Below are 14,647 nucleotides of genomic sequence, written 5' to 3'. Positions count from 1 at the left end.
CCTTTGTTCTACTATAGTAAAGGGATTCCTTTAATGTAAAGTAGATAATCTTTAAAGGTACTAAGAGCATTTTTATAAGCTTCTAACTATAAATATAATATATATTGCTATATAACCTTCTTACTATCTTCCTAATATAGTCGGAGCTAGAGTATTTTATATTATATTAGTCTATCTAGAAGGTAGAGCTAGAGCTCTTAAAGAAAAGCCTATATAAACTCTAGGACGAACTACCTATACTCCTAACCTATACTTTACTAAGGACAATAGACGATTACCTCCTTATATAGCTACGATTAAGAGAACCTATAGATAGACTAGAAGTCGATTTAGACCTTTAATAAGATGTTAGTATATATCTCTATACTCTTAAGTATAGAGTCGAAATAGTAAAGTCGGCTTATAATTTGATTGAAGATCGTAATAGCCTAATGCCTTTCGTCGACAAAGTAAAGAAAGACCTAGAAACGATAACAGTTAGTAATAACCTTTTGGTTAGACTAGTAGAACTCCTTTAGTATAGGACTAGTATCTAAGATAGGCTATAGGTAGAACTAAAGATAGTCTTTATAAGGATAAAAGAAAAACTATATAACGTCTAAGATCATTTAGCCCTCTAGCTATTCCTTAGTAAGTAGTATATCTTTTATATCGAAGAGTAAAATACCTATATTTATAAAATTGATTTTGAAAAACCGATCTATTATATACTTTTCTTTTAGCTAGCCTAGAAATAGGTAGCTTATAATCTTAGGGTTTATACTAAGTCGAAGGCTTTGAATCTAGTTAGGCCACTAGTTAATTATATTTTACAAATATTTCTTTAGGGTCTATAGAAATAGAAAAAGCTTAGGATTAGCCTCCCTAGGGTAACTTAGTATCTTTGAGTCTAGCTCTTACTTTACAAGGGAGGTATAATACTTTATTTGATCGCTATCTTCTACTAGCCTTTGCGAACTTAGTAGTATATAAAACTTGAGCTCTCCAAATAGTTGCTTCTATCCTAGGGTAGTAGTTATATCAGCTTAAGACTATATAGGCTCTATAAAATCGAAAATCTTACAACAACCTATAGTAATACTTGTAATAGTATATAAAAATTTGGTTTAATAGAAAAGTCGCTCTCTAGGCAAAAAGATCTAGACTAATTGAAGCGATTATAAGAAAATCTAAAGTATAGTAGACAAGGTAAAAGAAATAGTTGATTATAAGAAAGCTAGTAGGAGGATCGAAAAAAGGGGTAGATAAGCCTTCAAAGGTAGGAGGGCTGCTTAGCTCTTTCTTAATCTAAGCGAAAGAAAATAGATAAGGCTTATAGTGCTCGCTAATTAGCTAGAGATAGGCTAGAAAAGAGTATTCGCCTTTTAAATTCTTAAGGCCTTCCTTTCCTCCTTACTATTTTAGAACTATTTTCTTCTTCTAACCGTTTTACTACCTTATTCTAGTACCCTCGTCTCTCTAGGTAGATTAGGTTCTTAGTTAGGTCTTCTACTTCCCTTTTAAATTTATATACAGCTTCTATATATAAATTTGCAATTTAAAAACTAAGATATTGAACAATTAGTATACCTACAACGTCTTATAGGAAATTACTAATAAAGTAGATAACTAGAAGCTATTGTTATATAGGATTATAAACCGTTGGATCGATCTTTCGCTAGTGCTAAAGACGAATATTTTTATAGCTTAGAAGTACGTCTAGATAGTCTAAAGTAAGATAAAGGATCTGCTAATGCCAAAAGATAAATACTATATTGACAAGTATATTACAATCTTAGTCGAATATAAGTGTCACACGCAACTATAGCAAAGGCACCTATGACTATACCGCGGTCAAGGGTAATAAGCATTCCTTTAAAAAGGGAACTTTACCTAGAACCCCTTTGTAGGAAGATAGACTATATCAATATACTTTTGTAATATATACTAGTGTTTAGGAGTGCCGCCTTATTAGCTAACGAGGCTAAGAGGCATTGATCTTTCTTACCTTTATACGTTTACCGCTAGATAGTCACTGAGCACTATTAGTGTATAACAAGTAGTGCCTACTAACGATTCGGACCTATTCGCTTCCTATCGAAGGGAGTTAAATTTAGCTTAGGAGACATTACGAGTTATACCTAGTAAGTTGTATAGAGTAGTACCTAAGGCAGATAATACTCTTTTATAAGGGAGTAAGCTTTAGAGTATACGATTTATAATAAACTAGTTTACAACCTAGATACCGTTATTCTAGTACTAAGTATTTGCAAAGAGTTAAAAGCTAGATAGATTTAAGCTTTATAAACACCAATGTCTATAGGGATATATAGTAGACACTTAAGTTTATTAAGGATTTTAAAGTTACCTATAACGTCTAGTAGGTAACCGCTATTAATCCCTAAGAACTCTAATACTTAGAAGCTATAGTATCATTTAAAGAGGTACTAGAAGGAGATGTCTATACCTAACGGTATACCGAAATACTATATATTGTAGAGTATCCTCCCTTTTAGATATTCGATAATTATATTCTTTATATCTACCTTACAACTATTAGGCGTAAAGTCTAAGTAGCTATTAATAAGAACCTTATCCTAGACCCTAAGATCGAAGACGCTACCTTGGAGACTAAGGATTTAACCTAAGAAACGTTAGAGGCCTTAGTACTAGAGAGTCAGGGACCGCTAGAGACCTTAAAGCCTTAAAGGACTAACGATCAATAACTAGGACTAGCTATACTATTAAAAATATTAGTAAGAACTAGATACAATCTGACTAAGAACTAGCTAGCAACTCTATTAAATTTAACTTTCTAAGAGCAACTAGAGCCCTAAAATACGTTAACTATTCTTTAATAAGGATATAAAACCTATATCATTAATAGCTATAATCTTAGTAGACGCTACTAAGGGCTACTAAAAGGATTATAGGATCTATCGCCTTAAAACTGACAACTTAAAGAGGAAGACTTATTATCTCCAATAGCTTAGCTAATTAGCGCTTTCGACTAGGTTTCTAGGCTACCCCTATAAACACTAAGCTAACTATCTTAGTACCTATCTAAGCTTCCTAGACTAAGTATAGTTATTTAGAACCCTAGAATAGAATATATAGACAGTTTAGTCGATTCTAGTGTCTCTTTACTATTCTAAGAGATACCGAGCCTACTATATAGATAGGTAGCTAGACCCTTTAGATAAAGAGCTAGACCCTCTAGACAAGTAGCTAAAGCTATAGATATCTAGGTCGCTTTTGCTATATAGGACTTTCTTACCTAGATAGCTCAAATAATAGAGAACCTAAACGTTATAATCGAAAAGGTAAATAGGGCTATAGATATAGAAGACCATTAGCTTAAAACTAAGGATAGAAGTACTATGTCTTTACAACTATCTATACCTATATCGAAATAGAAGATTTAGGACATTAGTCTCTTCTAGCTAAATATAGAAAATAAGTCTAAGGAACCTTAGGACCTATAGTACAATAAATAGTAGCTATACTATAGGGACGTCAACCTTTAGGTTAAATAAGTAGATTAAATTATTAAATACTACCTAGTAAGAGAAGAGACCCTATATATAGAGATGTAGACTCTACTTTAAGGCTTAGCGCTATAATAGTATAAATAGTAGCTCTTTACTATAGAAAAGGCAGTATTGACTATATCTATAAAAACGTAGACTAAACACTTGAAAAAAGAGTTTAATATTAAAAAATATAAAGTAGAAAAATAGCTAAACGAAAACTAGTATACTATAAAGGACAACTATAAAGACAAGCTAGTCTAGAAATTCATTATAAAATACTTTAAATATATATATATTTAAGGAGATACTACCGAGTAGCAACGTCTAATATACTTATATAATTACCTCTATCTAGAGCTTCGCTAGTTATATCCTAAACTAGATATAACTATAGAGATAGGTACGTTCCTTAGTATCCTCGATACTAAAGTATATATCGTTAAAGACAAGCTTCGCTAAAACGCTACTAAGGGCTATATTATTGGCTATAGTCCTATTGCTAACAATATAGATATAGAGTACAACGACGAAGGACGAGAAGACAACTAGGAGAATAGTAGAGCCTTCTAGATAGGAAGAGGTAGAAGAGGATATTATAATCTTTAGAGAAGAGACAAGGATAAACCCTAGCAACTTAGAAACAATTAGTATAAAGATAGTAACTAAGTACAACTATTTAATAATCGAAACTTCTATAGTACAACTAGATATAGAAGAGGATACTAATTGTTTAACGATTATAGAAGAGGACTTAGACTATTTAATAGCTAAAGAAGAGGTGATAATAGTAACTAGGGAAGACTACCTCGACTTTAACGACTCTAATAGATTTGGATATATATATATAAAAAGCAGTTCGAAGATAGTACCTTCTTATACTATAGCGAGATTATAGTAATAGAAGACAACAAAGATACTAACCTTTACTATGAAATATTAGAGAAGACTAGGTATATTCTTGTCGATAAATATAATATTAAAGCTAAGGACAAAGAATTAGAAGACGAAGAAGCCAATAGTTTTTACTACTCGTATTATACCTTTTACTAGCCTAGACTAAGTTAGAATAAACTGCTATAATAGCTTTTATAGATTTAGCAATATATCGCCTATAGCAAAGTCTTTACAATACGTTATAAGCTTTTCGAGTATATAGCTGACAATAGCGATAAAGACAAGTATAAACCTATATAACCTTGAATAGACTGCTAGCGTAACTTTAGTAATAACGAGGACAAACTTAATAGTAAAGATATAAACTTTATACTAACCGAAGGACAGATTATAGAAATGTAGCCCTATATACTACTACTAAAAGCATTAGACAAACAAGCTATATACCTTATAATCAACATTAGTATAAACCTAGGCGAGCTAAGTACCAAGGTTTACTTCGATATAGGCAATAATACTAACCTCGTCGATAAGGAGTTTATCTCTAAGTAAGCTAAGAACCTACGTTAGATTAATATAAAGTTGTACTTTGTCAAAGGCGTTAGAGTCTATATCGAAGTTAAGAAGTAAGTTGAGTTTAACTTCTATATCTAAGGAATTATCTATAATATTAACGTAGATAGTCACTTTACTATAATAGCCGACGTCATAAAAGGTTTAGGAGTAAAACTATTGATTAAAACTAACTTTATACTTTGTAATAGAGTAAAGATTAACCTTAATATATCTATCTATTATTTCTAATCCGTTTACAATATAAAGGTAAGAGTATATATAGAATAGAAAAGAATAATCTAGAAGGTAAAAGCTATAAATACTATAACGGTCGTACCTATAACAGAATACCTAATCGAGACTATATTTAAGCCTATAGATATCGATAACGACAATCTAAGCAGCTAGAAACACAAGCTCTACTTCGCTTTATATATCGAGGGTATACTAGACGCTATTGTAGATATAAAGAGCGTATACTAAGCTATTGTAAAGAATAACACTATTCGCTTAATCACTATTGTTAAAGGATAGCGTATTAGACATCTCCTCTAGTATAGCCTAGAGGAGGATATCTAGGCAATGGTATAGAACCTTATATAGTAGACCTAGGATAACGTTATAGACAACAAATATATATAGATAACGACAACTATATAATAGAAGCCTAGCGGTAAAGAACCGATAATAGAGACACTGATAGAGAATAAGTATAAGCTACCTACTAAGTAGGAGTTCTATATACTATCCTATAGTATCGAAAAACTAGACAATATTCTATATATTAAGTCAACAATAGAGGTGAACGTCTATAGTAGGGACAAACGATATATAAAAGAGATAAAGGCATTGCTAGACAAGTATAACGTCTTTTATAACTATAGCATTGTTCCTATACTAGAGGATTAGAAGATAAGAATTCTACTTATCGACGAATAGTAGAATTAGCTTAAGTCTATTTAGGTTTACTTACTAAGCACTAAAGACTAAGCGATTATCAACGAAGAATATAATAAACTATATATATAAAGAAAGATAGACTTTATAGACTAGCTAACCCTTGTCGTTTACCTAATTTTCGTAGTCTACTATATAGTTACTAGAAAAACAAAAGGCAAAACTATAGTAGACCTCTAGCCTCTAAATACGTTGGTAGTACCGGATATATACCTATTATTTAACTAAGATGACATTATAAATATAATAATAGGTAATACAATCTTTATAGTATTCGACGCCTCTAGATTCTTCTTCTAGCTTCTAATTGTAGAAGAACACTATAACTATATAATAGTTATTAGTCCTAGAGGTTTAGAACGTTTAAACGTTATACTAATAGGATTTAAAAACTCGTTAGCTTTCGTATAGCGCTTTATAGACCGCTTGTTCTATAAATATAAATACTTTATATATACCTATATCGACGATATTATTATTACTAGTAAGAATATAGAGGTGTACCTTAAGTATATTAAGACAGTTCTCAATATCTTTAATAAGGTATACATTTATATTTCAATAGAAAAATCCTTTATAGCCTACCTATTAGTAAGACTTCTTAGCTATATAGTCAATAGCGAAGGAGTAGCTAAAACGGACAATAGGATCGCTATATTTAAGAAACTCAAGTTCCCTAATACCTTTAAGACCTTAGAGCAGTACCTTAGTATAGCTAGATAGCTATATAAAGGTATCCTATAATATATAGCGAAAGCGTAGCCTCTATAGGACTATAAAACTAAGCTCCTTGCCTAAGGGAGAGTAAGCGAAGACCTTCCTATCGCTAAGTTGAAGAACGCTAAGAAGGTATTCACTTCGAACGTTAAATTCAAGTCTATACTAGTAGAACTAAAGTCCTTTAGGCTACTATAGGAACACCTATATAAGTAATACTTCCTATATTATTATTGTTCTAATAAGCCGCTATTTATTAAGCTCGATATAAGAAGTAAAGGATATAGAGCAATCGTCTTTTAACTCTATAGTAAATAGGATAGTACTAATATCCTTAGCTAAGATATCCTAAGTAGCGAGATCTAGCCTATTATATTCCTCTCCTATCTGACCTCTAATATAGAAAAGAAGTATAGGAATATAGAAGTAGAAGTCGCTACTATTATATAGGCAATTAGAAAGCTCTAGAAAATAGTATAGTTAAACTAATACCCTATAAACATCCTAATAGACTATATAGCGACTAGAGGCATTGTAAAATATACGTCTTTCGCTATTATAGACCTTGTAAAGGCTAACTTAAAGCTTACCAACGCTATAAATTAGCTATCCTAGTTCGACCTTAACATCTTCTATATACTAAGAAAGCTCAACGTTGTACTAGACGCCTTATTACGTCTACCGACCTTTGAGGAAGACGCCTCTAACGAAACCTAAGACGCTACTAACGAACTAAAGGACATTTGGTCTACTACTTAGATCGATATTAAGGAATACTATACTATAGACACTAGTACCTTCGAACTAGTTATTAGTAATAAGTTTAAAGCTAAGTTGACTATAGCTTACCCTAACGACCACTAGTATAATAAGATTATTAGAAGTCTCTATAATATAGAAGAACAAGCTAAGAAGATCGCTAAGTAGAGAGAATATAAAAAGTAAAAAGAAGAGTGTCGCGTGCTAGTACATACGTGACTCTATCTGCTAGGCTCCCTACGCTCAGGGGGCATATATCAGCTCTGCCCACATATGTATATAGACCTCGGCGCTCCTCCCACCTAGCTTAAGAGGAGCACCTCTCTCAATATATATACCTCTATATCCTATATAGCCCCACTTCGCTACTCTTCTCAGTTATAAGCCCGGTTCGTGTACAACACTTATAATAGCGATGTAGCCTAGTTGGGGCCATCCTTCTTCTTTTCTCGAACAACCACTTCCAGTTTTCTCGATCGTCAACAACTTCTACAAGTTCATATTACCCCTATCGTTCAGTCTAAACAACGTAGTACACCTTAGTTTGCTTTAAGATGATACTCGAAACTAAGAAAACCGTTACCGTTGCTATTATAGCGCTTCCAACCCTCGATAGCCCTAAAGACTAGCTGAGATAGATCTCTGCTGTTCGCCAAGAGGCCAACAACTTGCGTATCTAGTACATTATCGACCTAGACACCAAGCTCGCTACTGAGGCTAAGATACTTGGCCTTCCTATATAGCCTACCTAGGGTATAGCACGTTAAGCGGTCTAGGACCGCCATCTTTAGGCGTAGTACACTGCACTACAAGCCTAGAAGATAGCCGATCCTACTACCTATAGCGAAGAACCTTAGTCAACTAATCCTATTAAGGAGGAGATCTGCTATAAATTCCTTAAGCTATACGAGGCGTTCTCGAAGTCTACTATCGACACTATAGCGTTCTATACCGTTAACAAGCTCTATAAGATGATCAACGTATCTATTAGCGACCGCTATATATACACTATATACAACATTATAGAGGCCGAGAACGTCACCGGTATATACAGGTTTATATAGACGTTATATAAGATTATCGTACCCTCCAATAGCGCTACTTTCACTACGTTTGCCAAGGAGTATATAACTGTCTTTGCTAGAGGTAGCTAGAGCGGCGTCGAACCTAGGACCTAGATTCTCGAATATATATCGGTCCTCTACTATATAAAGGCGGCTAATATCGCTATAGTCACCAACGTAATAGCCGTTACTATATTCCTTAAGACTATATAGAGACGCTTAGATCTAGAGTAGGCGACTTATATACTAAAGGATATTAGTGTAACTGAGAAGCTTGGCGGTAAAGGACCAACCCTTCTCGACTTAGCTCTCTTACTCAAGGCGATCCTCTAGGCTAAAGCGATAGTCTACTCGAAGCCTAGAGCCTACCCTATACTTCTAGGAGCGTAGAACGGTCAAAAGGGCAGTTAGAAGCGTAAGAAGAACTGCGACTGCCTATATAAGCCGAAGACTTTTCGCCATTGGTAGTTTCCCTTAGAATATTAGCAACTTCGGTACGCTCTGATAGGGGAATCCCTAAACAGCGTGACGCTCCTAAACGACGTAGTGAATATAGTACGTTAACGATTTGCTAAAGAGCGCTAGAACAACCTTCGAATAGAGCTCTAGAAGCTCGGTTAGAAGATCTAGAATATATCGTTAAACGCTAAGACCACTAGTTCTAATAGTAGTGTAGGTCCTTCATTTCCAAAAGCGCTCTAGGTATACGCCGTCATCGACCTAGCGATCGTAAACAAGCTCAAAGGTGTATATAGCGTATTCGTATCTCTCGAGTTTAGCCTATACCCGTTTAGCAAGTATATTCTGTTTGACAACTATAGAGCGGTCAATCTCGTTAATGACAGAGCTCTCCTTATCCCTAGTACGTTCGTCAAGACGAGCGGTAAGACTATTGAGGTAGGTACTATATCCTTCCTAATCTCTAGCTACGGCAAATAGATTATTAAAAACGTTTTAAACGGCGTATATAGCCTAAACATTAAGGACCTTGTTATAGACAACGTTGCTATTGTTAAGGGCTTTTATATCAACATTGTCTCTAAGAGACGCCTTCGAGCGTAGGGCGCTTAGTACTGCGGTCTAGATTATACGCTACGTTAAGGAACTTTGGAGAAGAGTATTGTACTTAGGCAACTGGTCGAGAAGTTCAACCTGACCTTCTTACAATATAATGCTCTTTCCTCCTACTCTAATGCCCTTTGGATACTCTCTAGAAGCTTTGCTAGACTTATAACTATAAGCGCTATAGTTGTAAAGAACTTTAGGAGGAGTAGGCCCTCTAAGGACCTGCTCCTAGAGAGAGAAGACCTAGCTGCTCTCTAGTATATTAGATCTAGTTATCTGAGTTTAGAGGCGTTAGAATATCTCGTTTTAAACGCTAAAGGTATATAGATTCGTAGGCCTTGTAGGCTAGAATACGAGGTATATACGTAGGTATATATAGAATAGGTTATTTCGTATCGCCTACTATCGAAGCCGTTACTATACCTATTTTGGAGGGTCTCTTAGGACTTATTCGACTTTCTAAGGGCATTTGACAGCTCGAACTAGCTATTAGTTATTAAAGACGAGTATAGTAGGAAGCTTTTCACGACTCTACTTATATATAAGATGTACAATAGTATATACGATAAGCTTGTCTACTTCGAATACTAGGTAAAACGCTAATTTAGGCTACCTATCTATAAGATTAGGTAGAATAGCGATACTAATGTCATTAGCATCAAGGGATATATAACGTATGAACTCTAGGCGTAGGAGCAGGGCATCGACTTAGAGGTTACGCCTTTAGATACTAAGGAGCCTAACAGCGGTTTAGAACGTATAGGTAAAGAACTTATTATAAAGAGCCTTGCAATGCTTATAGGCGCTAGACTTCCTTAGAACCTATAGCTAGAGTCGATGGTTGTAGCTATATATTTATATAGTATAAGCCTAAGTTGCGTTCGCAACTACCGTTTACTAAACAAGGTGCTTAACTCTTAGTTTAGGCACTGGTTTCGCTAGTATTAGCCTAGTCTTGTATATTCCCTAACTGCCGACCTACGCCCTAACTAGGGTAGTGTTTATATATACGGCTACCGAGCGTACCCACTAACGAAGGAACGTAAAAAGGGGATTGAAAGGCGTACTAGGAAGGTCAAGCCTAGAGCGTATATTGGGTATCTTATTGGATATAGGGCGTCCAACATTTATTGTATCTAGGTACTGAAACTTAGGAAGATCATTACAATGTACAATATAACCTTTGACGAACGTACGTTCTACTAAGAGAGAGAGGAGTAGCTTAATGTTTAATCGGTAGTAGTCGCTAGAAAGGTTATTGAGCTTATTGAACTCCCTATAGAGCCTTAGGACGCTAAGGCAGTGCCGTTCAGAGTTATAGATGCCTATAAAGACCTAGTGACGGTTCCCAGCTCTCTAGGACATCTAGGGGGTATAACTGAATAGGAATCGAAAGGGTAGGCTCCTCCCTACTCTCTATCTTATCTAAGGGGTATAGAAGTACTCGAGTATCGTAGCTAAAGTTTAGGTAAGAAGCCTACTAGTGGTCTTTATACTCTAGAACCAACATCGGAGCTACGTTAGGAACGCCTAGACGGTTTTAGAGAGAGTAGCCCCCTTATTGATCATAGTACTAGTAGTAACAGTAGACCGATAGGAACTATATTATCGGAGGCCCCTAATATAGTTATCAGAGACGCTAGTAGTAGCGTCGCTAATAGTACAACTAGGAGTACTAGCTAGGGCAGTACGACGGTAAATGCTATTATAGTCGATACTCCTAGCAGTGAAGAGGAGGTCGACCGCCCTAGCGATTAGCTAGAAGCTCTAGACGACTAGGAAGATGCCTTAAACTATAGTTCTTAGCCTAATTCTAGAACACCTATAGCTACGTTAACGAGGGAGAAGCGCAAATATATACGTAAGGTATACGGACTACCAACTTGTTACTTAAGACGGATTTATAGACAGTTTCCCAATGGCGGTATAGGCGGAAGTAGTGGTCTAGTATACTTCGTAGCCCCTATATACTATAAAGAGAGTATCGATATACTAGATTAGTACATATAGTATTCGTTTAGCTATATATTTTTAGATAACCCTGTAATCGCTCTATAGGAGAGCGATAGTATCTAGCACTATACATTGTATACGGTTTTTATAGTGGTAGTTCGCTAATATCGTAATATATATCCTAGGGCAACGCTAAGTAGGCCCTAGGTATATTTTGACGACCTCGCTAAGCTTCCTAAGCGCTAGAAGGATCTCGCTAACTACCCTCAAGGGCCTAAGTTCATTAAAGTGGCTAAGGAAGAGATTCGCAATCTCGTTAATAGGAAGATATAGCGTAAGATTCGGCGTAAGACCTTTAAAGGAAGATTACTCCCTTTAAAGTAGGTTTTCGTCTATAAGTTCGATCAGAATGGTAACCTCGAGAAGTGTAAGTCTCGCATCTACGTTCGAGGCGACCTTCAGGAGCTTACTACTCTACAAAGTACTTATATAGCTATACTTATAGCGCGCTTATTCTATATAATAATGGCTATCGCTATATAGTTTGATTTTAAGGTTAAGCAGTTTGACGTAGTGTAGGTGTTCTTGAATATAGACCTGTCTAAGGGTGTTGTTTACAAGATGCCTAAGGGGTTCGAAGAGCCTAGATTTCTTATAGAACTATAGAGAGCTCTATATAGCTTATAAAAGTCTCTGTTGCTCTAGTACCGAGAGTTCTCTAGTATACTTTAGAAGCTTAGCCTTATAGCTTCGCCTAAGGAGCTATGCTTATTCTTCGACCGCCAATAGCATATGCTCGTACTATTCTACGTAGACGACTACCTAGTCTTCTACTATAGAGACTATACGAAGATAGCTCAGAGGATTATCGATACTCTAAAAGCGAAGTACAAAGTATATAAAAAGGGGGACGTAGCTTAGTTCCTAGGTATTAGGGTGATCCGTAACTATATACAATATAAGATCTAGCTCTACCTTGACTAGTATATCGAGAAGATTGTGAAGCACTTTGGTCTTATAGATCAAATCACCTTTCTAAGTATCTCTCTCCTTATAATAGAACTCTATAAGTTCATTGGCACTGCTATTTAAGTATAGATCAAGCTATTCTAGGAGCTTGTTAGATCGCTACTCTACACTATAGTCGTATTGTATACAGAGGTCACGTTCCTAGCATCGTTGCTCTTATACTTCCTAACAAACCTCTTAGGGATATACATTGATATTATAAAGTATATAATCTCCTACTTATTTAGTATATACTTCCTCGCTATTCAGTTCAGGGGTATATTGTAGGATATTGCTCCTATATAAATCTTGCTTATTGTAGGGGATATATCGTATATAGATGATCCTAATATATATAAATCGTTATAAGGCTATTTTATCTCTCTATTTAGTAGGCTCGTTCATTAGAAGGCTATACGCTAGGATATAGTCACTACCTCGTCTATAGAGGCGGAGCTCCTCGCTTTGTCTACTATAGCGTAGAAGACAATAGCATTCAAACGTTTCCTTAGCGACCTACAACTTGAGCTAGGTATACCTTAGACTATATTCTATAACAATATATAGACTATCTAGCTCGTAGTAGAAGAGAATGAATATATTAGTATTCGTTTATATTATATTGATATCTATAATATATAGCTATATTAGGAATATACAAAGGGATCTTTCGAGGTTATATACTTACTAACTACTAAGATGCCTATAAATAGGCTTACAAAGGTATTGACTCGCTAGAAGTTCAAGTACTTTAGGGAGCTCCTCAACCTATAGGATATACGTTATATAGTTCAGAGAGACGATTAGAGGGATAGGAACGTAAAGCTTAAGTAAAAACAAACTAAATATAGGAGTGTACACTAGTGTAAAACAGACTAGGGGGTGCCTATACCTACGAAACAACAAACAATAATACAGAACTATTTGCTACCCTTCTTCTTTTTAGGAGTTATAGCGGCCAGTACCGTCGCCACTATACTACGCGTTAGCGTCTCTAGGTCAAAGCCCGGAGTAGTCTCCTCCTCGCTCTCGTCCTTATCCTTGTCCTCCTCTTCGCTCTTCTCCTTTTTAGCCTTCTTAGCCTTCTTAGACTTCTTAGTAGACGTAGCCACCTTTGCCTTACCCTTGCCCTTACCCTTGGCAAGCGTAGACGTACGTTTGTCGTTATCGTCGTCGTTATCCTTAGCGTTAGCGTCCTCGCCCTCTATAGCGAAGAGGGTATATAGAGTAGTATATAGCGTCTTCTAGTTCTACTATATATAGTCAGACTAGCTCTTTTCCTTTGTCTTTTCATTTGTATTTACGAGATTAGGCTTAGGCTCTTAGCACCCTTATATCAGGGCTAGGAAGTGCTTAGCGGCGGGGAGTATATTCGTAGAGCTAATTCATTAGTACTATACGCCTTATAACTATACTAATAGACTTATATAGAGCGACACTTCTTACTATATATATAGCGCGTATACTAGGCCGCTTTGCCAAGGGCCTCCTAGCACTCCCTAGAGCTCTTGCTACGTATAGCGGACTTTAGGCAACCTAGGTAGGGCTACTCTCTTAGGGCACCCTCCTCCTCCTTATCCTCCGAAGAGGAGAAGGAGAAGGAGGGGGGCGCTATACGTTTAGAAGGGGTCTTCAGTATAGTAGGGGTCCTACTATAAGTGTTAAAGACGCCGATATATACGATACGCTAGTCGGGCAGATTATAGTATACTCACTTCTTACTAGTACTAGCGCTAGCCTTAGTAGGAATAGCTAGGAGTAGAGGAGGCTTATTCTTGGCTACCTTAGCAACGTAGGCCTTCTCGAGAGTAGTAAGGCGAATAGAGGACAATATAGTTATTGTTATTGATATTATTATTGTTGCTAATACTGCTACTATTGTTTATAGTCTATAGAAGAAGAGTTTAGAAGATAGTTTAAAGCGTACTCACTATAATTAAATACTTCTAGGAGTATAGCCATTGACCGGCCTATAGCACTATAGTATTGTCTATATAGCGCGAATATAACAATAGGTAGCAATGGTAGGTATATATTCAAGACGTTAGACAACAATGGCTACAATAGTATATATACAAATGATCGTAATACTCAATTATATAACCTATACCTACAATCGAGGTAATACAATTCAAGATACACGTTTAAATAGAGGATAGGAAT

The 14,647-nt window shown here is 35.7% G+C and overlaps 2 protein-coding genes across 2 annotated transcripts; one reads left to right on the top strand and one right to left on the bottom strand.

Moving 5' to 3' along the window:
- Window positions 1-6,368: 6,368 nt before the first annotated feature.
- Window positions 6,369-6,641, top strand: THITE_2043084 (uncharacterized protein; the record flags this gene model as incomplete). The annotated part of the gene is made up of 1 exon (XM_003650167.1): window positions 6,369-6,641. A coding segment is annotated over one exon (273 nt), but the record flags the coding sequence as incomplete, so codon positions are not given.
- Window positions 6,642-13,404: 6,763 nt separating this feature from the next.
- THITE_115538 (uncharacterized protein) lies at window positions 13,405-14,446 on the bottom strand (the record flags this gene model as incomplete). The annotated part of the gene is made up of 3 exons (XM_003650166.1): window positions 13,405-13,688; window positions 14,200-14,211; window positions 14,416-14,446. 3 exons carry the CDS (start codon window positions 14,444-14,446, stop codon window positions 13,405-13,407), a joined length of 327 nt encoding a protein of 108 aa, XP_003650214.1.
- Between the last annotated feature and the right edge of the window lie 201 nt (window positions 14,447-14,647).

Source organism: Thermothielavioides terrestris, chromosome 1 (genome assembly GCF_000226115.1).
Source record: "Thermothielavioides terrestris NRRL 8126 chromosome 1, complete sequence".
Taxonomy (NCBI): Eukaryota; Fungi; Ascomycota; class Sordariomycetes; order Sordariales; family Chaetomiaceae; genus Thermothielavioides; species Thermothielavioides terrestris.
The sequence above is the reverse complement of the archived record's forward strand: the minus strand, read 5'-3'. Positions and strand labels throughout refer to the sequence as shown.